We start from the raw sequence: 24,847 nt of genomic DNA, 5'->3' as shown, positions 1-24,847 counted from the left end.
GTCAAGAGTTTTAGCATTAAATTAGTTATATCTAAAATACACACACACACACACACACACACACACACACACACACACACACACACAGGGGTGCCTGGGTGGTTCAACTGCTTAAGCATCCAACTCTTGGTTTCGGCTCTGGACGTCATCTCATGGTTCGTGGATTCAAGCCCTGCATCAGGCTCTGGGCTGATGGCATGGAGCCTGCTTGGGATTCTCTGTCTCTCCCTCTCTCTGCCCCTCCCCTGCTCACTTGCTCTCTCTCTCAAAATAAATAAACTTTTTTTTAAATAAAATAAAATAAAATAAAATAAAATAAAATAAAATAAAATACGTATATACAAACACACCATTGGCAAACTTACTTTAGTTGCTCGGAAGGGCTCTGGGTTTACACCTTCATGTCCCTTTCCCCCAGGTGTAGTCGTGAAAGCAGTCTGTTCACCGCCAGGGCTTTCTGTGAGCTCTTCTTGTGGGGTCCTCTCATCCATCTTCATTGTAGGGTATATGAGCGGCACTGGATTTTCTTCACTGGTCTCTGCAATAATTGGACTAATGGCGGCATCTTGTTGCCCTGTCCTCTCTTTTTGAGACACATCTTTGAAGAGTTTCTCTGGAAGAAGGGACACTAAGACTCTGGGATTGCCCTGAGTCACTATGCCCTCAAAAGATGCTGCCTCTACATCTGTAACTGTAGGGCTGGACATTTCTAGAAATTTCTCTCCAGTTATTTCCTGAGTTGTTACTATTTTAGATGCAAGAATTCCACAGATTTCATTATCACTTTTGCTGTCTTGATGATAAAAGTCCTTTTTGTCTGAGACTTCCAGATAGCTGACTTCTTTTGGGTCTACTCTAGAAACTGTACTTTCTTCCAGTTTAAGAGTTCTTGTTGAGTCAGAAGGTACTTCTTGGTATGATCTTTCTTTATATCCATTAGATGAGCGAATCAGATCTTTGGTTTCTTTGGTTTTAAAAGTAACACAGGAATCTTGGTAATCATTGGTCTCTGGTCTGATGGTTCCCTGGAGAGGCTTGTTTGTTTCAGAAATTTGGGATCTGCCTGCAACTTGGGTCTTTCCAACTAATTCCTGATAGTGTAATCCTTTAGGTCCTGGGGTCATAGAAGAGAATGGTTCACTCTGGGCCCCACAAGTAATTTGAGAAAAATTTTCTTCTGCTTTTAAAGTTAGGCAGAGGTTTAAATTTTTTACTTCTCCTTCACTAACTTGATTGGGTTTGAAGAATGTTAAAGCATCCTGATTTACAGAAATTCCTTTGGGTATCATTTGGGAAGAGTTTTCATCTTTACAAATAATAGAAAATCCCAGCTCTCTACCAGCTTCTTTTTCACTAATGGCTATTTCCACAGGTAGATTCTCTACGGTGGATCCCTGGTCAGCTGTAACAATGGTTTCTTGATTCAACTTTTCTTTGGAAAGAACTGGTTTGTGTGTTTCAACACTTTCTTCTAGATTCATCTCCCTCTCCTTCCTCTTACTTTTCTCTCTGGTATTCATTGATTTCTGCATAACCTGCTCACTCAGCAATCTGCCTGAAGTTTCATAATCTGATTCCTGTACTTCTGAAATAATTCTTTCTTGGTTTTCCCTTATCTCTTTAGAATCTGGACCTGATGTAGACCATTTCATATGGGAAGTAATTTCTATTTGGGCTCCTACTGTTTCCTGCTCTTCATTTGTGTTTTTTTCCACATCATTACTAGCCACCTCTTTGAATTTAAAATCATGAGCTTCTGAGCGAGAGAGTGTCGCTGAACCTTGGCCCAACAATGTACCTTTATGATCGCCAGGACTTATGATACCGACAGATTCTTCAGCATCTGGAGAAACTCTCTTTTTATCTTGATCCTTGCACTCCATTTCCTGTAATGAAATTTCCATGCTCTTTTTGGCCTGCCCCCCATCAGAAACTCTTGTCTGAACCTTTCCTTGTACAGTCTGACTTGCAATCTGAAATAATTTCTCACTTGCTCCTTTACCACAACTCATTCCAGCAGTCTGATTACATACAACTAACATTTCCTTTCTTAGAAATTCCTTCTCTATTTCACGTACTTCAATCCCATCTTGCTTCTCAATCTGAGCCCCGTGATTGCAGGACTCTAAAGGATCTACCTGGATCATAGCTGCCAGTTCAGGACTGATCAATCTTTTCTCAACAGCTTCCTTTAAAGTCACTCTCTGATCATTAAATATGTCAACAATTCCTCCATTTAACACCTGATGAGATGCAATAATTTTAACCATGTTTTCATCCACTAATTTCTGTTCTAAGGCTGATGCCAATGTCAGTCTTTTTCCTGTGGCAGTATCTATGATCCCCCCAGTATTTGCTTGAGCTTCCAAAACCTTCAGTGTAGATACAAAGTCCACTTTTCCAAGCTGAGTTGCTTGAGACAATGTAAGCACTTTGTCACTTGCTCCATCTTTAATGTCTGAGAAGGGAATTACTTCTAGATATCTCTGTCCAGATTCAATATCAATCTTACATTTCTTTACTAATTCTGAATAGGGAACAATTCTGTAATTCTCAGGATCTACAATCCCATGCATCATTCCTGAAGACAATATTGCTTCATTAGTTAACAGTCCTTCTTTTTCAGCTTCTGCCAAGGCCAATCTCTGGCCAGAAATGTGACCTACAAAGCTTCCAGGCAAAGCCTGAATTTCTTGGATTTCTCTTTTCAAGTCTGGGTTAACAAGTTCTAATTTTATGGCTTCAGAAAGGGAAATAGTTTCCTTGGTTTCAGGATGAAAAAAGCGATGGAGGCTTAAGTTCTCAACTTTTCTGAGTTGCTTGGCTAAATCTTCATCAATGATGCCATGTTCAAAGGCATTATCAACAGAAAGTCTCATCCCAGATGTATGGTGAATGATACCTCCATCCGCCACCTGCTTGGTCAACAACTGAACAGCCTCCTCTCTCTCCAGAAGTCCTCTGTCAATGGACTGCATGACTGTTAAAGGAGCTTTGCTCTCAGGGTCTAGAATTCCAGTTGTTTCCATTTGTAAGCTAATAAATCTCTCCCTGACTGTTTTCTCAGCATCTCTGCCTTTGGAAGCTTTCTCCAGATTTATAAGCTCTGTCTCATCAGCACTGTCCACCAAGCCAAGATTTGAGGCCAAAGTTACTGAAACTTTTTTGCTTCGTTTCAGGTCAACAATGCCACCAGTCACCACCTGCCCCTCTAAAATTCTCAAGGCTGTTTGTGTGTCAAGAAGTCCCATTGCAACTGCTTCCCTCACAGAGCACAGTGTGTGGCTACGGGGGTCTAAGACTCCACTTATAGCTTTGTCCGCCCTGAGGACATTATGTAATAGTTTCTCATCCATCAGACCTTCATCGATGACTTCTTCAGTAGTCAAAGACTCGCAGGTCTGAGAGTCAAAGAAGCCACGAAACATGTTCAGCTTTCCCATTAGTTTGACGGCAGTGTGGCTGGGCACAATACCTTGGGCTATTGCCTCATTTAATAAGAGCTTCTGACCTGTTTGTCCGTGAATGATACCACCATCTAGTAATTGTGCAGATAACGTATTTAAGGTAGCTTCCGGGAGCAATTCTGAAGGATGACCGCATGGCAGAGAGGTTTCATGACCATGATCTTCTGCATCTGTTTTTTCTAATGTCATCGTACTACCGCCTGCAATGTTGTGTCCTTCTGGATTATGTTTATGGTCATCCCTACCCAAAAATGTTTTATTTAAGGTTTTCTGTTTATCTAGAGTATGAATATTCATGTCATCTTCAGACTTTAGCTCTGATTCTAAGTCTAGAGTTTTCTTTATCTGAAATTGTGGCTTTTTGCTTTGGGGTTTTAGGAGTAGCCCCCCAGTTTCACCTGGAATTTCAGTTTCAAGTGTGTTTGCTTGTTCTGTCTGACACAGAAAGGAAGCCTTTCTGGAATTCTGCCATTCTTCCTTCGGTGTCTCGACAGAGAAAGGCTCTTTGCCTACCGCCAAGGTCACAGCTTCAGCTTCCTCAGTGGGTACTGTAAGGAGAAATCTCCTGCTAACATTTTCTCTGGTAGACATTCCTGCTAGTTCTTCCTTTTTGGTACCTAGCAATTGTCCTTTTAACTCTGATTGGACTTTATCTAGGACCATCAAAGAATCAACATTTGGATTTCTCACTTTTTGTTCCCCCACAAACAGGTCCCTTTCAGAGTTCTCTACTGAGGAACCTTCAGTTTCCATTGTGGTCCTTTTGCCTTTTGCTTCATTGCAAACTGCCTGAGTGGGATAGTCTTTGTTCTGAGAAGAAATCTGGAGCTCACGTGGCTTCACACTCAGTCCATCAGAGAACGTTTCTGTGGTTTTGACATTCACCAATTCTTGTAATCCCTTGGGACTTTCTAGTCTCTGATGCCCAATTTCAAACACTTCTGGAGGACTTGCTTGATATTCTCCTCTTGCTGTCAGTGTCTCTAACAGCTCGTCATCTACCAGGAGCAGCCTCTGTCCATCCTGCACATTAATATAGCTGTGAGTCATCAGCTGAAACAACAGCTTCTCACCATGGCTTACTACGCCCTCAGTTTGGCACCTGCTGTGTGGTAGACCTACTGCTCCAGGATTAATGTTCAATTTGGTTCGTTCTGAATAATCTGCTAATTGCATGTGGGGCATCACATCAGGTATGCAAACGGATTTCAAGTTATTGACAAGATCTTTGTCCAACATACCATCTTCTACTGCTTTTCTCCAGGACCAAACCTCTGTGCTTGCTGGCAGAAACAGAGCTTTAATATGTTGTCGGCCACTAAGAATTTTGTGAGCTAGTTCAGTAGACACAATACCTTGTTCCAGGGCATCTGTGATTGGGAGGATCTCTCCAGATTCAGGCCACAGCAACCCCATGAATGACCAAAGGGACTCCAGAATCACAAGAGCAATCTTAGCAGCTACTAGATCATTGCTCACTGCTTCATCTATTGTCAGCCTATGCCCAGTGATGGTGTCTATGATACCTCCTGTCTGAAGCTGCCTTATGAGAATAGCACAGGCCATATCTTGGTCAATCAAATTATGTCTTACAGCCTCTTCTACAGTAAGTCTGTGTCCTGTTCTTGGATCTACTATGCCACCAGCAAAAAGCTGAGCTTCCAGCAGCCGGACAGTGACCTGCCTATCTATTAGGCCTTCCTGAACTGCACGAAAAACACTAACCTTCCGGCCTGATTTTAGGCTCACCATTCCCCCTGCCAGTTGTTTGACGGGGAGCAGTTTCAACCCTGATTCCTGGTGGACAATACATCTCTGCGTCAGATCTAGCAAACTGATTTTCTCAGCTGTGTTGGGGTCTATCAAATTCTTGGATGATTTCAAGTAAGACTCTAACACTGAGTGAAGCCTTGCAGAAATAAGGCCTTGGTGAAAAGCCTCCTCTAGGTTGACGCAGCCCTCGTTAGGAGGGAAACTGAAACCTCCAGTTGCCAGGTGAGCTTCCAACACTTTTAGTCCAATTCTCTCACTGATTATTTTCTTTTCAATTGCTTCCACCACGGAAGGAAGGCCTTTGCTCTCAGTAAGCCTGCTTATTAAGGACAGGGCATCCTGTAGCTCCCACAGCTGCTGGTACACCTGGGGATTAATGAGGTTTCTGGCTAGACCCTCTTCCAGAGAGAGCTTTTCACTGGTCTCAGGGGCAATGAGGCCAGACATGATAACCTGGGATTCCAGGAGCACAAGGCCTGTGTCTTGGTCAATGAGGCCCTTTTGCATGGCTTTGAAGATGGGAAATATCTCCACTGTGCCTAGGTCAATCACCCCAGCAACAGCTCTGCAGCCCTAAAAGGAAAACGAAAAAGAAAACTGAATCAGAGAAGCATGCCTGGTGAAAGCATTCCTTCAAAGAACTATAGTCTATCAAATTCTGACCACAAGAAAAACCCAGCCTGGAATGAGCCCCAATGTGTAGGAAACACTGAAGCCTGGCACCGTTAATACTAAAAAAGAGTTTTTCTAAACTGCAGAATGTTGAACGTGGCTGGAAGTTCACAGATTACTTGACAGATGCTGGCATTAAGCATATCTGAGTGACAAGCTCTACAAAGTAGCAAGCGGTGAAGGTGAAAGGTCAGCTCTAAGACTAAATCACCACAAAGGTTCTTCCAGAAATCTACCAGTTCCCCAAAAGTGAAAAGTCAACCCTATAAAACAGCTTCTCAGTGTTGTAACCTGTGCAGAAGATCCTGAAGTAGGATGTCTCTGCCAATGAGTTCGGCAGGACCAATCCACAGGATTAGAAGAGTCAAGCAGCCCAATGGCCACATGACATGTGTGCAGCTCTGTAAACAGCCCAACGTGTACCACTCAAGCAGCTGTTCCACAACTGGGGCAGTCTCATGCAGTGGCCACTGTAAGTATCTCCCAAGGCAATGGCTCTTGGTTAAATTAGTTCTGGGAATCAGAAGTAGCAAGTCAAGGAAGGAACAGACTGGGGACCTTTGCCTCTAACCACTAGGAACTTTTCTTCTGGTCCAGGCTAAAATGGGTAGTACAGCCTCCAAGATACACCTACAATTTGTTGGGCACTTAATATATTTATTGAGCAATGATATTTACTTCTCACAACAATCCTATGAAAACAGTTATTTTAATCTTTAGTTTCCAGATGAGAAAATGAGGCACAGCGAAGTTATTAAGTAACTTGTCCAAGATCACAAAACAAGTGAGATTCAGAGTCAAATCAAGGCCTGACTCTAAGTCTCATGCTATTAAATTGCCTCCTCTATCAGACCCAGAAGAGCATGAAGGAAAGGCACAGTAGACTGCATCACACTCAGGATTTAGGTCCTACGTCCAGTAAAGCAAGAAAATCTACACACTGCCAAAATTACCCTTCCCAAAAAGCCTAAAAATGGCTCCTTCCTGTTTGAAAGCCTTTTATCACAGAATGATGGTATTCAGAAATTTAATCGTTTAACAGGTGCCTGGGTGGTTCAGTCAGTTAAGCGTCCAAGTCTTGATTTCAGCTCAGGTCATGATCTCATGGTTCATGAGATCAAACCCTGTGTCAGGCTCCACGCTCCAACATGGAGACTGCTTGGGATACTCTCTCTGCCCCGCCCCTGCTCATGCTTGCTCTGTCTCAAAATAATTAAACTTAAAAAAATAAAAAAGATTAAATCATTCAAGTGTTTTGTCACTTACTTTTATTACTTTCAACTTTCTACCTCTTCTTGTTTATGTTCATTATCTTTGTTTCCTAGAGATGATTTTGTCTGCCCCCTTCAGTCAGTATTACTTTCTGATCCTCGTTTAACTCTTGAACTAATCCATGGAGGATTTATCCATGGAGGATGTTGTTGAAGCAACTGCCAATCACTTCTCTGCCTCCTAAATAATGCATTCCATTCTGTCTCAGGGAGAGTAAACTCTGTAAGAGCAGGTATCTGCCCATTCAGTGTCTAAGAACAGTACTGGCAGTTCAAGAAACATTTGTTGAATTAATGAATAAATTGGTAACCAGTAAGGAAATCCTTAAAATCTTTAAACTACTTGCCCCCAGATTTTAAAGGCATGCACTGAGAATTTCAAATTCAATTAGTTGCACAGTATAAGAGACAAAGAATGGAGAGCAAATGAGGGAACACATTTGGTTCACATCCCTAATCTCACTGTATTTATTCAAATAATGGACTAACACATAGAATTCTCACCACTACTTAAAATATTATGTGTTGTTCCCCATCCTCCTTCTGTGTTCTGAACCTAGAAAGTAGTTCCACTTGTATGACGCAAATGTATATTATATGCATTTACCAGGTATTTGTTCTGTAGAGACTGAAGGGAAAATCGCACTAGCATAGGACTCTTTGAGATACATGAAAAATTCCTTTTATAAAATCCACGTAAAGACTGTTCAGAAGCAGACAAGATGACAAAGGAAAAAATTCTTTTGAGAACTTCTAATTTCTTCTGTGAGATTCCTCAAATACTGATATTGAAGAAAAACCTGGAGTCTAGCCAATTGCTAGACAAAGAGAAAAGACTACAGGCTGTTCCTTCCAATACTCTCAGGATTGAAGGACAGGCAAGAAGCACCGAGCCGGGCAATAATCCAGAGAAATCCAGTTCAGCCCCACCAAACAAGGGCATTCTGACCTAAACAAGCAGAGAAAGACAGACGGAGAGGAGGAAAGGAAACGTAAAAGGCTTCTACTTACCAGAGTCGCAGCACGCCTTGGGCAGATAGAGAGAGAGCCTTACGGAGCAGCTCAGCCGCATCGCACACACAGTGTAAGCTTGGGGTTAGCGTCCAGCATGCGACTGTTTGTTTTTTTGTAAAAAAGAACCCCAAACAGGTCGTCCTCTTTTTCCCTTTTGTGCATTTGTGCTTAAACTCCAAAGGGTTAGTGAAACTTGTAAGCAAGGATGTCAGTTAATCAGAACAATACTTCACATGAAACACACAAACAGTAACAGGGGACACATCATGCTCAATGTAGTGGTGCTCAGCAGCTTGTCTTTCTTTCTTTCCCCCCCCCTTTTTTAACCTTTCAAAATGAGAACTGGGTGTTCTCAGCAAGCAATTGTTAAAACTTTTCACATACTCCCTTATATGGTGAAGCAATAAGCCATTAGAAGTGGGCTACCTTACATAAGGATGCTAAACCAGCATATTCTTTCTGGAAAACTACTCTCAAACAAATCATAGCTGGTTCTGTCTTGTGATCTTTATAACTCTAGCTCCTGATGCACCAATTTCATACCCAAGGACCAGAGTCAAAGCATGTTTTGTCTGAATATCATTTTGAGCATCATCGAGACCAAATCTGACAACCACATGAGCTTAAATTTTGACCTGCCCCACATAATTTGGCCATTGCTTCACAACATAGGAAATAAGCAGGCAAACACATATATATCCCAGAGACACATGTATATAATATGGTAAGTTTACATATACACACAAAAATCCAGGAAGAACTCAGGACAACCAGCAGGAACTTGACAATTTTCCTATGGTCTGGGAAGGGAACATGAGTGGGAACTGGTAAAGATGTCACACTATGGAATGACCATGGGTGAGGGGAACCAGCGTCTCAGTCAGTACAACCAATCCACCAGTTTGCTTGGAAAATGAACATTTCTCACTTATTTAGTAGCCATGAAAAAAAATATGGAGGAAGAAGGACATGGCTTTTTCTTCCCAATATTCAGAACTTCTGGCTGTCAACTTTTGAATGACAACGCCATGAAGGAGTAATCTTGCTGCCCTGTGATCAGATATAAGATTTATATTCTCTTCAATTGCGGTCTGCCATAAAATGGCAGAAACAGAAACTGTAAATCAGGTCTACAGCGTTGGCCATAAGTGCCTTCTAGTGTTCTTGACTGACCAATACATCATGGAACCCCAGTAAAGAAACACAAGACAAATGGCTGCTATGGTGAGGTTAAAAATTAAGTCACATTGGTCATGGAAAGCTAGTGAACATGATTCTCAATCAGCAAAGCTGCTTTCATACCATTCAAAAGGTACCTTTCCTATTTGGAGAGAGAAACTAAATGTACCTTTTGTTCTGTCTGTTGGGCCAACTGGCTCTGAAGTTGCTGAAGCTGGTTTGCTGAACCATCACAAAGGTCATGGTAAGCCTTATTTAGGGCATTTAATTGTTCAGATATTTGTTCCTTCTCTTTTTCTGAGAGCCTAGAAGATGAAACATTGAAGCTCTTTTAGGGAAAAACGTTCTCTTCTAAAAATAAAATATTTTAAACAGACAAAAGAGAAAATAACCTCTCATTTACCTATTACCCAACTATCCACCTTTGCCAAGTTTTAGTACCGTACCAGATTTACTTTAGATCTTTTTCATGGAAATAAGACATTACGGATACATTCAAAGTCCCATGTACATTTGTCACCAACCCTGTTCTTTTACCTTTCTCCCTAGAGGTAATCACAATCTTGGATTTGGTGAATTTTGCAACTACCCATCAATTTATTGAGATTTCCTAAGCCCTCCTTAACTCTCCCACTTTTTTCTTAATCTATCATTCCTCCCTACGATCTTCAGTATCTTCTTTTTGTAGTCCAGACCCCACAGTCCATAGTCTCTATTAGCTCCCCGTTATTAGCCTTGCACTCTGTCCTTGCTAATCTGATGAAACTCCTGCCCCAGATCAATAGAATCACTGGACTTCTCTGCTCCTGCCTGCAGGCTAAGTATATCCTGTGTGTGTGTGTGTGTGTGTGTGTGTGTGTGTGTGTGTGTGTGTGTGTGTGTGTGTGTGTCTCGGGGTGGGGGGAGGGAGGAGACCCTATGGAGGAGATCCTACTAGTTTCCAGCCTCTAGTGAACCTGAGAGCTTCCTGACAACCTTCTTGGAGGCCCCAGTCAATCCCAATTCCTTTGCCCTGTGAGGGAGCTATCTTCACAGCAAACAACCTTTCAGTCTATTTCAAAAGGAATTGCAGACCACTGGGCACGAATTCACTCACCTTCTGGCTTCACTCCTTACATATTTACCTCCATCCACACCTTTCCTAATCTCCTTTTCCTCAACCCTCATAGGAAAAGCTGTCTTGACTCTGGTCTAGGGTTGTACTTTCTACCCACTGATAAATTGTGTCCTCTCCTATAACTCTGGGACCCCTCTCCTGTTATTATTCAATCTCTTTCTCCCTTTTGGTCCTTGAGACTCAGTCCATAAACATAGCTAAGTTCCTCTGATCTTTTAAGAAGAGGTCTTTCTTGATTGTATATTCTACTCTAATTATTTACTGTATTATTCCTGCCCTTTCCTATGGCTAAGCTTCTTGAAAGAGTAGTCTAATTTTGCTATCACTAACTTCCTCACCTCATGTACTCCCCGTCATACTGAATCTGACATCATGCCTCAACTTTTCATCAGTCATCAAAAACTTCCAACTTGCCAAATTCAAGAGAAACATCTCAGTCTCAGTCTTTCTTGACCTCTGACCACTTTCTCCTTTTTGGAACACTATTCTCTCATAGGTTCTAAAGTATCACTCATAATATTCCCTCTATTTCTATAAGGCTTCCTTTACAGGCTGACAAGTACCAAGACGCCCTTGAACCCTTGTAAACTAATCCATTCATGGTTTCTACTATGCTGATGACTCAGATCTGCATCACTTTAGACTTCTCTCATTAATTCTAAATTTACATACACACCTCCCCATTGGACAACTTTAGTGGAACTATGTAAGGCATAAATTAACATATGAGGTACCTTCTAATACATTCTAAGTATTTCCACTCTTATGTCCTGTGGGCTCTTCAGGTTCATAATGTCTAAGAATAAAGCTGCCTTCTCCCTCAATCCACACCTTCTCGTGTATTCCCTATCTTGGTTAGTGTCATCACCATACATTCAGAGACCTAAGCCAGAAACCTAGAAGTTATATCTGACAATCTTCATTCGTCACCAAACGCTGTAAGTTCATCATCCTTAATAACTTTTGAATTCTTGCCCTTCTCCACCCTCAACATTTCTCGCCTATATTATCACAACAGCCTCTTTACTGGTCTCGGGCCTCCACTTTGTGAATGTATTCTCTGTAAAACTGTTCTAGAAATCTTCATCAACAAAATCTAATCATATAGAAGAGACTCCTCCCCATAGTCAACAAGGTAAAATGCAAACTCTTCAGCGTGAACAATGAGGCTCTTCATAATCTGGCTCTTGCAGCCCTAAATTCTCCAGTCTCCCTGTGACCTTGAGTTTTAGCCAAGTAGATTCAGTCCCCTACATGTGCCAACATTTCTCATTTAATACTCACTTATGACCATGCTTGGCCAAGAAGATCTGTGAGGTTTTAATGGCCTCAGAGACTTGTTCCCTCTTGGTTGTCAGTTCCTCTGCCAGAACCTAGGTGGTAGAAACAAAGAGTATAGCCTCAGAACCCAATAGATCAAAGAATCAAAATTATTTGAAATAACTCTTTAAAAATCATAGGGAAAAACCTAGCTTAGGTCACATTTTTATTACCAATAAGCTATATAAAGTTGATTAAGAAGGTAAAGTATAAATAGGATGACTTCTTAAATTTCTTTAAGTTAGGCAGTTAACATTTATTGAGAATATCATTCCTGTGATGGCCCATATGTGATTTGTTTTATTCCATCTAACGCATTCTTACATATTATTAAGAGACAGATGGCTCTTCTACTCACCTGCTGTTCTAAAATAGCTTTTTCAATGTCCGTTGATTCTTTGGTCTGGGATGAGGTAGCTTTGCTTTGTGTGTTCCTTGCTAGGGTAGACACCCAGCCCAAAAGTTCTTTAACCTTCTCCACATGCTCCTGCTTTTCCTCTTCTACAACTTTCTAGAACAGGAATTAGAAAATCAGTATCTTGGTCAATGTCTTATTAAACTGGCCTGACTTCTGATTTCCTAAAATAGAGACACAAAAGTTACCTAAATCAGTAGGAAGCTAAAATAACCCCAAGATAAATATAATTTACCCAGCCTAGAACATTGTTCATAGGTGCTTAACTGTGTGATACTAGTAGCCAAATTCAACATATCTAGGTTAGCACCTTTCTAAAAAAGAACAATTTTTTTAACATAACGTATTCAATAATTATTTACTGATATTTAAATATCCTTTAAATATAGCATCTTTTTTTCATGATTCTTAGATTTACAGGTAAAGAGAATGAAGTCTACAGAGATTAAGTGAGATAGTTATGACATAAAGGAAGTTTTTTGCTAATTCGCATAGGCAAAAATTGGTATGAGTTAGTATTTCCAAAGCGTTTCTTTTATAAAAGTGAGCAACATACAGAAACTTATTTTGCAAAGACGTAGATTTTTATAAGATTATATACTCATTACAACAAATTCACATAATCTGAAGTGCATAACATATATCCCTTTAATCTCATTCCCCAGAATTTTGGTGTCCACCTGGCCCTTGAACAACACAGTCACTGGGTGGTTCCACTTATACACGCATTTTATTTTATAAATACAGTTCTTACATAAATGTATTTTCTCTTTATCATGATATTCTTAACATTTTCTTTTCTCTAGCTTATTTTAAGAACACAATATATAATAAATCTCTTTCATAATTTTAACAGTTTCATAGCATCCCATTGTATGGAATTTGTATGTTTCCAATTATTTCCCATTAACAAATTATGCTTTATTAAGGATCTTTGTTCATATCTCCTTTCTTCATATTCACAATGTATCTATAATGAAGACACTTGGAAGTGGGAGAGTTGGACATTATACAGTCAATCCTCATTATTCAAATTCCATATTTGTGAATTTGTTCTACTCACTAGAATTTATTTGTAACTCCAAAGTCAATACTTATAGCAATTTCGTAGTCTTTTCCAGATATGCCCAATGTTCCCAGCTGAGGGTGACACTGTACCTTCTCGTTCCAGCTCTTATACTATAAACAAGTGTTGTTTTCACAGTCTATTTAGTATCATGTTTTTTTACAATTTTTGTTGGTGATTTCACCATTTAAAATGGACCCAAGCAGGGCACCTAGGTGACTCAGTTGGTTAAGCGTCCCACTCTTGATTTCGGCTCAGGTCATGATCTTGCAGTTTGTGAGATCAAGCCCTGCATCAGGCTCTGCACTGATGGCACAGAGCCTGCTTGGGATTCTGTCTCTCCCCTCGCTCTCTGCCCCTCCCCCACTCATGCTCACGCTTTCTCAAAATAAATAAACTTAAAAAAATAATTGATTTATTTTAAAAATAAATAAAATAAAATAAATGGACGCAAGCACAGTGCTGAAGTGCTATCTCATGTTCTTAGGCAAAAGAAGGCTGTGAATGCCTTACAGAGAAAATGTATGTTAAATAAACTTCATTTAGGTGTGAGGTACAGTGCTCTTGGCCTGAATCAACAAAATATATTAAATAAGGTATTTTTAAACAAAAACACACATAAAATAAGGTTATGTATTATTCACTGACAAAAATGTGTGACCAGAGGCTCACAGGAACCTAACCCTGTATTTCCCCTAAGTGTAAGAGTGCAGTATTCCCTAATGTGGTGTGCATGGTAACTTCACAAAACACGACTACTGTGAATAATGAAAATTGGCTGTGTGTGCACTTTAAATTTTGCAAGAGGAAACACAGGATTTTTAATTCTATTTTCAAAATGATTTAGGACCCAACCATCCTCACCTCCTCCTCCTCTAGTCGCCGGAGCGCATCACTGATGTATTTTACATGCTGAGTTGTTAAGGTCACCAGAGCTGTGTAGCGAGTCCTCAAGTCCATGAACTATGGTTCAGAAAAACAATTTAGATAAATTATCTGCCGGAAAAGTATATTTAAATAGTTGAAAATGTGAGGAAGTTTTCATGAAATCACGTGCTCAACAGAAAGGTGAACCCTAAATCAAACTGTCAGGGCCCCAACAAACAAATCTTTCCTTAAGGGAAGACAGTGGCATGTCCTTTCCCCACCCTTTCACCTCTTGCGTGATGGCATCTGAGGAGGAAAGCATGCGACGGCGCTTGCCAGGGGATTTCTGCTGTGATTCCACAAATGCCTTGTATGTCATCAGTTGCAATTCATAGTCCTGGGAGAGGAAGACATTTCACCACATTTACACATACTCATGCAACATAACTCATGCAACAGAATCATAGTATTTCATTGCTGGAAGGCACTTTGGTGATCATTTAAACCAGTGATTAGCAAACTTTTTGCTTAAAGGGCCAGGTGGAAACTATCAGGCCATACGCTCTGTCCTAGCTGCTCAACTCTGCCACTGTAAGGGAGGACAGCTGGAGACAATCAGTAAATGAAGGGGTGTGATGGTGTTATAAACCATCATGGATGGACACTTGAAAGCTGAAGTTCATAGAATTTTCATGTGTCATGAAGTATTCTTCTTCTTTGGTTTTTGGGGTGTTTCTTGCCATTTCTCATGGGCCACGGAGAGATAGTGTGCAGGCTCAATTTAGCCTGTGGGTCATAGTTTGCTGACTGACCATCCTCATCCTCTCATACATTGGGAACCTGAGGCCTAGAGACAGGAAGTGTGTCTCCCTGATTACTCAGTGGGTGAGCAACAGAGAGATCCTAAACCGATGCTCTTCTCATGTTGCTGTGCTATGCTGATATCGCCTCTGCCATCCTGAGAGTGCTGTCCTCATCCAGGACCCCTTCCTATCACATACGGATGGGTGCCAGGGAGCCTCTTATTACTCTCCTGCCTTTACTCTCTTCTCAGTTTCTTTTCTATCCTGCCACCAGAATAGCTTTTCTAAAACACAATGATGATCACTTCATTCCTCTGTTTGAAAGCTTTTAATGATCTAGAGCAGAGCTTCTCAAATAGCAACATGCACATAAATCATCTTGGGGATCTTGTTGAAACTGAGATCCTGATTTGGCAGGTTAAAGATTCTGCATTTCTGACAAGCTCCCCAATGATACTGATGCTCCTGATTCTAACACCCCATTTTGAGGAACAAGAATAGAAAGTAAAGCCAAGAGAACTGAACAAGGCCTTTCATAGGCTGGCCTCAACTTTCCCTTCTCATTTTCCACAGTCACTGCTTCTTATGTACCACACACCATCTAGCTATGTCAGAATATTTGCTATTTCCTCCTATAATCATTATATTTCCATTCCTCTGTGCCTTTGACTATGCAGTTCCCTTGGACTGGAATGCCCTGCTTTTTGTTGCCTACTTAGAAAACTCTAGGCAGGAAAAAAACACGGAATGAGTTCCTTAAGCAGCCTAGAGCAGCAGTAAAAAAAAAAAAAATATATTACTATTACTACTACTATAATGGTACAATATTAGTAATAAAATGGTAACAATAATAAAAGCAGGTGCTACCATTTACTGAATGTATCTTAAGTTTGAGGCAATGTCCTATGTATACACTATCCCAGGTAATCTTTATAACCATTCAGTGAGGTACTGATTCCATTTTGTAGATTTAGCAACAGGCACCCAGAGAGGCTAAGTACTTGCATAAAGTTTTAAGCCTAGAAAATGGTGAAGCTAGGATTTAAACTCAATTCTTTGTGATACCAAGTCTTTAGTTATTAACTAAAGAAATGGGTTCATTCATAGAATATTTGTTGAGCAACTACTATTACCTATCATTGTTCTGAGTGCTATATGCATAGTGGAGAACACGTTAGAAAAAACCTTGCTTCCTTGGAACTTACATTCTAGTGGGAAGGAACACAATAAACAAATAAATATATAATAATCTCAGGTCATTTTTATTTAGAGACGTTATCAGAGAAATAGGGAAGGGGGACCAGATCATGCATGGCCTCATAAACTATGCACGGCTTTAAATTTTTATTATGAGTATGATATGAAGTCACTAGACAGTTTTAAGCAGGTGAGTGACGTGATTCAATTTACCATACTTGAGCTATTGTAAGGTGCACATCTCCCCGACATTTTAGTATCTCTAAAATTAGAATGTGTCTTACAATCAATGGTATTTGCAAAATTAGCAGAATTTCTTCTTTTTTGGTAGTGTATAAGATAATGGTGTGGCTTATAACTGACAATGTCTGAGATTCGGTGACATGCAGTATGCTCTAAAAAGGTGGGTCTAGCTACTACGTGGGAAAATAGCCTATGGGGCAGGCTGAGCAAGAGATCAGCTCAGAGAATTAGAAGAGTCTAAGGAAGATTCCTCACTCAGATGTGAAACAGGGAAATGGGGACAGGTGGGTGGGTAACAAGAGATAGATCAAGGACATATTGGAAGATGAAGCCAAGCTGTTCACAGACAGAACATAAAGTTTAAGGTAAAGAGAAGATTTAAGGGTAACTCTTGGGTTTTTTGCTTCAGCAAGTGGGAAAATGGGACACTCCTGAAATAGGCGAGACCTGAGAAGTACATGTGAGAGGAAATCCAAAACATTCTGTTTCTGACATGGCAAGTTTAAAAAAACCTGTGGATCATCCAAAGTGTGATTCCTTGAATCAGAGCTGATGTCTGGTACTACTCTGAGCATCCTCAAATGTAGGGCCATGAAAAGTACACATGTGCATTAACTGGAGAATTGGGCCAGCCCCCCCCCCCCCGCAGAAGCGCTTACTTGTCCAAAAGCAAACGCGACAGTGACAAGGGAGATCTTTCTCTGCTAGAGATCATTTATATGCCTTTGGGGATATGGTAGAATTACCTTTACAATAGTGGAGTATTGCTGGGAAAATTTTTGACACTGGTCCAGCTTTGTCTGATTCTTCTCGATTTCTGCAAACAGATCCTGGAAACCAAAGTATCACAACATTACCATTGTCCGCATTGTCATCAAAACAGCTGCTCATTTATTATGTTCTAAGGCAGATTTCAAATCTTAGCGACATCAGAATCACCTGTGGGGCAATCACTGTCTTGCCAGGCCACCTCCAGAGCTTCTGATTCGGTAGGTCTGGGTAAGTCTGAGAACTTGCATTTCTAACATGCTCTCAGTAATGCTGATGCTTCTAGTCTGGACTCCACACTTCAAAAACCCTGCTCTGCAAATTTTACATGTATCCCTTCATTTAACCTTAACAACAATAACTTTATGAGTGAGATAGGTTAAACAAATAAGGGACTATGTCCATTTTATTGATGAGGAAGTAGAATGCTGAGAAGTTAAGTAATTTGGTCAAGGTCTTATAGTGAGTGAGTGAGCCAGGACTGGAATCCAAGCAATTTAACACCAGACTTCATACTCTAAACTGTGATGTTAAACAAGATAAACAACAAAACACTAACAAGTAAAAACCACTTTGAATAATTTTTGTCCAGTTACATCTTTCCTGGTTTTCCATGCCGCATGTTCTAATCCTAGTAAAATCAAATGCAGTATCAAGAAACAAAATGAGTCAAGATAATTTTAATCTGTCCACCTATGGTTTCAATATATAGTCTCTGAAACTCAGGTTTCAAAGGGACCTTACAAGTCTGTCTGGCCTGAGTGCAAAACCAGTATCATCTTGAGACCATCTTGCTTGAACTATTTTCAGAAGAGGAGTCTCAGAATACCTTGCTATTTGGGGGAAGCTTAATTGCTAGCTTTTCACCTCCTTCCATGATGAACTAACTCCTCCCCACCCCCCGCCCCCGCACACAACTTTCACCATGCTACTGCTACACTCACCGTTTGCTGGCTAAGCTGCTCCGACAGCACTCTGCTATCCTCTGCCTGGCCTGGCTTCATCATTTCCTGCTGGGCAGTGGTTTCCTCAATCCATTTGATGAGAGTTCCATGGCAGGCTCTGTAATCTCCCAGAACTTCCTGAATACTTTCTAGCTCAGATTGGCTGGAGGAGCATAGGGAAAGAAACTGCCATTAGACACCTTGGTACAAACACAATAAAGTAAATGGGGCAATTCCCTCCTTATCCCATTCTTCCAGTTGGGCTTGATCACAGAGGATTCGTCTATTTTGGGGAAACAGTAGTACAATGCCAACGGAGACCTATGCACGTAAACAGTGCCCTGTGGGGTGAAAGTAAGTAGAAACCAGTTTTGCATGCTAGCCCTGGACACTGCTTTGGAGCCTGGCATCCCATGATGATCCTTGTCAATTTTTTTTACCTAGGCTGCCAAGGATCACCAGGATTGCCAATAAGATAGTGCTGGCTGTACACTTCTGCCTCCTGATGACAGAGTACCCGTTGGAGTACCACAGTTATGATTTAGGAATCACTGTAATTTCTTGGGGAAAGATGGGTGAAAATACTAACTTTCAGTTAATTTCAGGAACAGTTTCTTATATCACTTTTGTGAGTCCAACCAGACTTGGGATAGTAATTCAATTACAGAGTATCAATCCAAACTTTTGAGTTACTATAACTCCTCCCTCTCTGTATTTGCCTATTCAGCCTAGCCTCAGTAAGGTAATTTTGTCTTTCCTATTCAAATCAGACATCAGAAGCAGGACTTCAAGTAAAAGAAATAAAAACCACTGGATTAGCAAATGAAAGTGGAAGCAAGAAATTCTGCAAAGCTCCACTATGAAAAATGGCTCATAGTTGGATTCAAAACTAATAAAACAAGAACCAGAACTCAAGATCTAGCCTTGAGAAAAGATTATCACCCTTCCAGTTTATATCCCAAAACATCACTGTCATCATGGCTTAACTAGATAAAAACTGGTACAGGAGAAGCATCGCTAACAGGACCATCACTGCTTCACCAAATGCAGCCTCAGGTCTGCTTTGGGGTTGATGGTCCCAATTTTCTGTCATTCATCTTGTCCAGAATTCATTTAATCTGCACCCTCCTCTATCACATCCTGCCTTTAAATAAGAATGTACAGCTTTCTGTTTAAAACCTAGTCCCTGAATCCTAATAGGAGAAAAGGGTGAGGCCACCACTCACCGGGTCTCGAGCTGGACAATGACCCGGTGCCAACGTTCCCGCAGCTGGGAGCCTTTCTCCTGACAGCGCTCCAAATCCAGGCTTCGCTCTGGAGTCAGACGACTCAGTTGTTCTGCCACTGCCTTGGCCTTGGCAATTTCCTCATCCAGGACTGTAAACACTGAATTCTTGTCCTTCACGTCACTAAGCCAGTGCTATAAAAGGACAAGTACAGCAACAGGTTAAATATATTCTATGCCAAAAAGGACTCAGACTAAGGTAGCAAACAAGAACATAGCCTATAACTGGCTCCGCGTTGTATCTGGGATTCACAAGCCAAACTCTATAATGTTTGCGCTAGAAATGCCTCCACAGTCCTCATGCACACAGGGAGGCGAAGGGCAGGCAGTACATTACAGAGATGTGCAAAGAATTAGTGTTTGAAACTTGGCTATCTAATTTAGAAGTGTAACTACTGATTGTATCTGATTTAGCTGTGATTTTACGGAAATCACAGAAAATAAAACAGAAAGGCAGTCATTTATTTCCCTTTCCAGCTAGATATATTTCTCAGTCCCAACTTCTTTGGATCCACATTAAAATATATTAAATATGCTATCCTGCCCAGTTTAAATGCAAATTTAAATCACTGTCATGCTGTCCAAAATTGCATTTCTCTGCTAACCCAAAGCAATGGATATGTTAAGTCAAGCTCCTACGAAACTCAGAGCAACCAACCCGTAATGTAGACCGATGAGACTCCAGAGCAGAGAGATCTGCTGGTACTGCTTCTTCTTGACTCAGCTTGATTTCATAACCTTTGACCAAGAGTTCAGCATCCTGGATGCTACGCACTATAACATCGATTGTCTTTAGCCTGTGAGGGGAAGTTCACCTTCGTTAACACACACATTTTAAGAGCTTGGCCACAGACTTGGAGCACTATAGAGAGGTTCACAAGATGTACTGCTAAAATCAGTTTTACCATTACTAGATGATGACAGGGTTTTATAAAAATAAGAAAGCATGATATATGTGCTGCCAATTTCAGCCAATTCAAAATAAAGTTCTAGGTGACACTGGGACACACACACATGTGGTGGACTCATGGGAGAAATGACATAAGGCCAGAAACCCACTCAACACTGTGAAGAGTCTAAGATCTGTGACTCCTCAAGGTCATGGATGGATAGAGGGAAAATCTTCAAAGACTGTATTTAGCTTAACTGAAAATTTTAAATTTTCATTGTGTAGTGTCCCTTCTTTTTTTCAGAGCTATCTAATCAAAGAGAAATACTCCTAACAATGCAAATCCATCTCTCTTTCTGTATCACTGACATTTGTTTGCTGCACCCCAAGGAACCCACTCCAGTTACTTGGAGCGAAAGCCAAGGTCTCTCTTCATGGGTACATGCTCTTCAAGATCTGCAACCTCTCTGGATTGTTTGTGAAACACTCCAGGCACTTCCCCTTCTCATTCCAATGAAACCATTGCCCTCTGGATCCAAACCTGCAGCCTACTCACTTATTCAGATAGACCGTGGAGAGACCATACACATGGTCCATTTTCTCCACCAGCAGATTGAGTTCTGAGCGCAGAGTTGGGACACTCGAACCAGATGGAGACTGATGGAGAAAGCTGTTGCATTTCGTGGAAACAGTATCCAAGTCTGACCTCAGTTGCTGTAAGTCCTCTTGGGTACGCTGTCAGGAATAGGACACACAACAAAGATGGAGACAGAATTGAACAAAGAAGTAATAGCAAAATACTGCAAATAAGCTAAATGCCCATATATGGGAGACTAGGTGAATAAACTGTGAAACAGCACTGAAGGGGGAGAATGGGAAGAACACACACAAGTATTTCCTGAACACAGTATTTGGACTATAGACATATGTGCAGGCTAAAGACAAAAGGAACCATAAATAAACACTGAACTCCCGTTAGTAGGTTTGTGGAATTTTTCTAGTAGCATTGACTCAGCAATTCTAAACCTACTCATCTCTACATGCTAGAACTGAGCAATAACATAAAGTAGGTTTCTCAGTCTTAGGGAAGGAAGTTACAAATATGGAAACGAGAAAAGTTAGAATGAGACCTGTGGTGTTGGTTTGGAACCAAATGGAGACAGATACATATGAATTCACAGTTATGTCTGTGTGTGTGTGAGAGAGAAAAATTGATAGATAAATATATTGGTCTACTTTTGTGATACATTTATGTGAATATAATGATACACACATCTATACACATATATGTGTATACATATAAGTATGCATGTGTGTAACATTGGGGTGTGCCTGTATGTGTGTGTGCATTATGCATTTGTAAGTATGTGTTTTTCTAGCTCTATCTGCTGAGCAGGCCTAGAAACAATGACACCCCAACAATAATGAGCATGCTTATATGTAGATCTTGGTTTCTAAATAGCATTCTCTACCTAAAGGAAGCAGGACTCCTTGGAGAAATGGCTGATTCCAGGGTTAGGGCTGGCAAAGGCAAGATGAACCTGAAATATCTCATTTTGTTAAGAAATAAGAAAGCACTCAAAGAATAGTGGGACATGTTAAAATGCCATAGATACCAGCTTGAAGGGGCTCTCAATAGCCCCTTGAGAAATTCTGACATCAAAATAAAGACAGTAACAACTTACAAACCATTAACATAAGAATCCATAAGTCCATACTGACATAAAGAATGAAGAAAGGGGACACGTGGGATGCTTAGTCAGTTAAGCGTCCAATCCTTGGTTTTGGCTCAGGTCATGATCCCACAGTTTTTGAGAATGAGCCTCACATCAGGCTCTACACTGACAGCAGGGAGCCTGCTTAGGATTCTCTCTCTCCCTCTCTTTCTGCCCCTCTCCCACTTGCTCTCTCTCTCAAATAAATAAATAACTTTATTTAAAAAAAATTTTTAATGTTTATTTATTTTTGAGAGAGAGAGAGAGAGAGAGAGAGAGAGAGCGAGCGACCATGAGTGAGGGAGGGGCAGAGAGAGAGGGAGACACAGAATCCAAAGCAGGCTCCAGGCTCTGAACTGTCAGCACAGAGCCCAACGTGGGGCTCAAACTCACAAACGCAAGATCATGACCTGAGCCGAAGTTGTACGCCCAACCGACTGAGCCACCCAGGCACCCCAATAAATAACTTTTAAAAAAGGAAGAGAGGAGGGCATAGAATAGAAATTTTAAAATGTAAAAGGAACAACAGAATTAGATAATCACCTTTTGGTAATAGTCATACTAATAATTAATTCAGTCAAGAATCAACACTAGTTGCTAAAAAACTAGTTGGTGAAAGTGTGATGTAAAACAAGATATTTACATGGTCTCCAAGTATCCCCCCACAACATGCGTAGTAATTACAAAGGGGAAAAGAGCAACAAGCAATACAAGTTATCACCAGTAATGGGACAAATCAACATCACATGCTTCCTGATATCATGTGCTGAGGACACACAATCATTTCTGTGGTATTCCTGCCAAAAATGTGTAACCTATATCTAATCATGAAGAAACCTCAGATAAACACAAAGAAAAGAATAGCCTACAAAATAAATGACCTGCACTCTTCAAAACGTTAGGGGTGGGGTTGGGGCGCCTAGGTTTGCTCAGTTGGCTAAGCATCTGACATTGGATGAGGTCATGATCTCACATTCCATGAACTTAAGCCCCTCATGGGGATCTCTGCTGTCAGTGCAGAGTCCACTTTGGATACTCTGTGTCCCTCTCTCTCTGCCCCTCCCCCACCTGCACGTGCATGCAGGCACACTTGAAAATAAACATTTTAAAAAATGTTAGGGTCATGAAAGATGATAAAAAGTTGAGAAATTATTTCAGTTTAAGGAAATTTAAAGAGACACAGCAACTAAACACAATGTGTGATAGGTACTGGATTGAGTCCTATACTAAAAATTTGGAGGGGGTGGAGAATACCCAAAAAAGGCATTATTAAGTCAACTGATGAAATTTTAATAAAGTCTTAGATAACAGCATTATATCAATGTTCATTTCCTGATTTTAATCATTGTCCTGTGGTTACATAAGGGACTCCCCTTGACTTTTGAAAATGCACACTAAAGTATTTAGGGGTAAAAATGTATCTTGTACAGAACTCACTCTAAAAAAGAAGAAAAAGATTATTTAAAAATTTTTTTTTAATGTTTATTTTTGAGGGAGACAGACAGACACCGCAAATGGGGAAGCAGCAGATAGAGAGGGAGACACAGAATCTGAAGCAGGCTCCAGGATTTGAGCTGTCAGCACAGAACCCAACGCGGAGCTTGAATTCACGAACCGTGAGATCATGACCTGAGCTAAAGTCAGACGCTCAACTGACTGAGTCATCCAGGCACTCCAAAAAAGATTATTATGATGTATACATATGTAAAAAAAAATGACAAAGCAAATACAGAAAAATGTCAACATTTGGGGAATCCAGGTGAAGGCTATATGAGAAAAGAAAATTTCTGTATAATGAAACTACTTCAAAATAAAAAGTTAATGAAAAAAAAAGGAAGATCCTTTAGAAGAGCTGAATATTAACATTTCTTAGAATGTTCTATTTTGCTGGGACAAACAGATTTCAGGTGACTACAGAAAACTAGTAAGTTTCAATATGAAAATTACAGGTTTATATGATATGCTTCGTTCAGGCATATTAGATCCTTCTTGGCCACTGAAAATTACACTGCCCACTCATCCTCTTCTTTACGCTTTGGAATAATTGAGAAGGGTAAGAAAAATCACTCCTAATTTAGCCAGTCCTTTCCATTCCTTCAGGCTCCCAGGTCAAATCTAATATTCTTTTTTTTTTTTTTTTTTTTAATTTTTTAAATGCTTATTTAGTTTTGAGACAGAGACAGAGCACAAGCAGGGTAGGGGCAGAGAGAGAGGGAGACACAGAATCTGAAGCAGGCTCCAGGCTCTGAGCTGTTGGCACAGAGTCCGATGCAGCGCTCGAACCCACGAATGGTGAGATCATGACCTGAGCTGAAGTCTGATGCAAGACTGAGCCACCCAGGCACCCCCTATACTCTTTAAAGAGCTCTCATACCATCCCAAGTAGAAATGGTCTAATAATACTCAAACTTCCTATAGCAATGTTTGCTTAGAAATCTGTAAATATCCTAGGTACTATCTTATGACATCTCTTATACTCAAGTTTCTAATTGTGACTTCAACCTTTTATTCTTCTTTAAACTATGCTATAAGCCCAAAGCAAGGACTTTGGCTTACTGTCTTTACATACCTATGAGCACATAGCAAAACAATTAATATTTGCTGCTTTTACTTCAGAAACACTGCCCTACATTTTGATGGCATTTTACTTTTTCAGGAAACGCATTATAGTTAAGTACTATATCACTTAACTTCCAAAGTTTTCCAAAACTTTGAGCAGACAGTAACATCTCTACTACGCAGTCTTAAAATATGTAGCCCAAATGTAGTGCTTAGAACAATTTGCCAGTCAGTTTGCCTTCCCAAGTGTGTAGAAAACTAATCAATATTCAGCGACACACTG

At 40.5% G+C, this 24,847-nt stretch overlaps 1 protein-coding gene across 1 annotated transcript in view; it reads right to left on the bottom strand.

The window, feature by feature from the left end:
• MACF1 (microtubule actin crosslinking factor 1) overlaps positions 1–24,847 on the bottom strand; it is a 166,218-nt gene that overhangs the window by 51,782 nt on the left and 89,589 nt on the right. Inside the window, exons 26-36 of the mRNA XM_042949074.1 lie at positions 20,847–21,025; positions 20,060–20,198; positions 19,343–19,536; positions 18,117–18,279; positions 17,151–17,234; positions 14,451–14,558; positions 14,159–14,257; positions 12,172–12,324; positions 11,778–11,866; positions 9,546–9,681; positions 366–5,813 (exon numbers count right to left, since the gene is read on the bottom strand). Of these exons, the coding sequence (XP_042805008.1) occupies positions 366–5,813; positions 9,546–9,681; positions 11,778–11,866; positions 12,172–12,324; positions 14,159–14,257; positions 14,451–14,558; positions 17,151–17,234; positions 18,117–18,279; positions 19,343–19,536; positions 20,060–20,198; positions 20,847–21,025 (6,792 nt within the window). The remainder of the gene's footprint in view (positions 1–365; positions 5,814–9,545; positions 9,682–11,777; positions 11,867–12,171; positions 12,325–14,158; positions 14,258–14,450; positions 14,559–17,150; positions 17,235–18,116; positions 18,280–19,342; positions 19,537–20,059; positions 20,199–20,846; positions 21,026–24,847) is intronic.

This window comes from Panthera leo, chromosome C1 (genome assembly GCF_018350215.1).
Source record: "Panthera leo isolate Ple1 chromosome C1, P.leo_Ple1_pat1.1, whole genome shotgun sequence".
NCBI lineage: Eukaryota > Metazoa > Chordata > Mammalia > Carnivora > Felidae > Panthera > Panthera leo.
The sequence above is the reverse complement of the archived record's forward strand: the minus strand, read 5'-3'. Positions and strand labels throughout refer to the sequence as shown.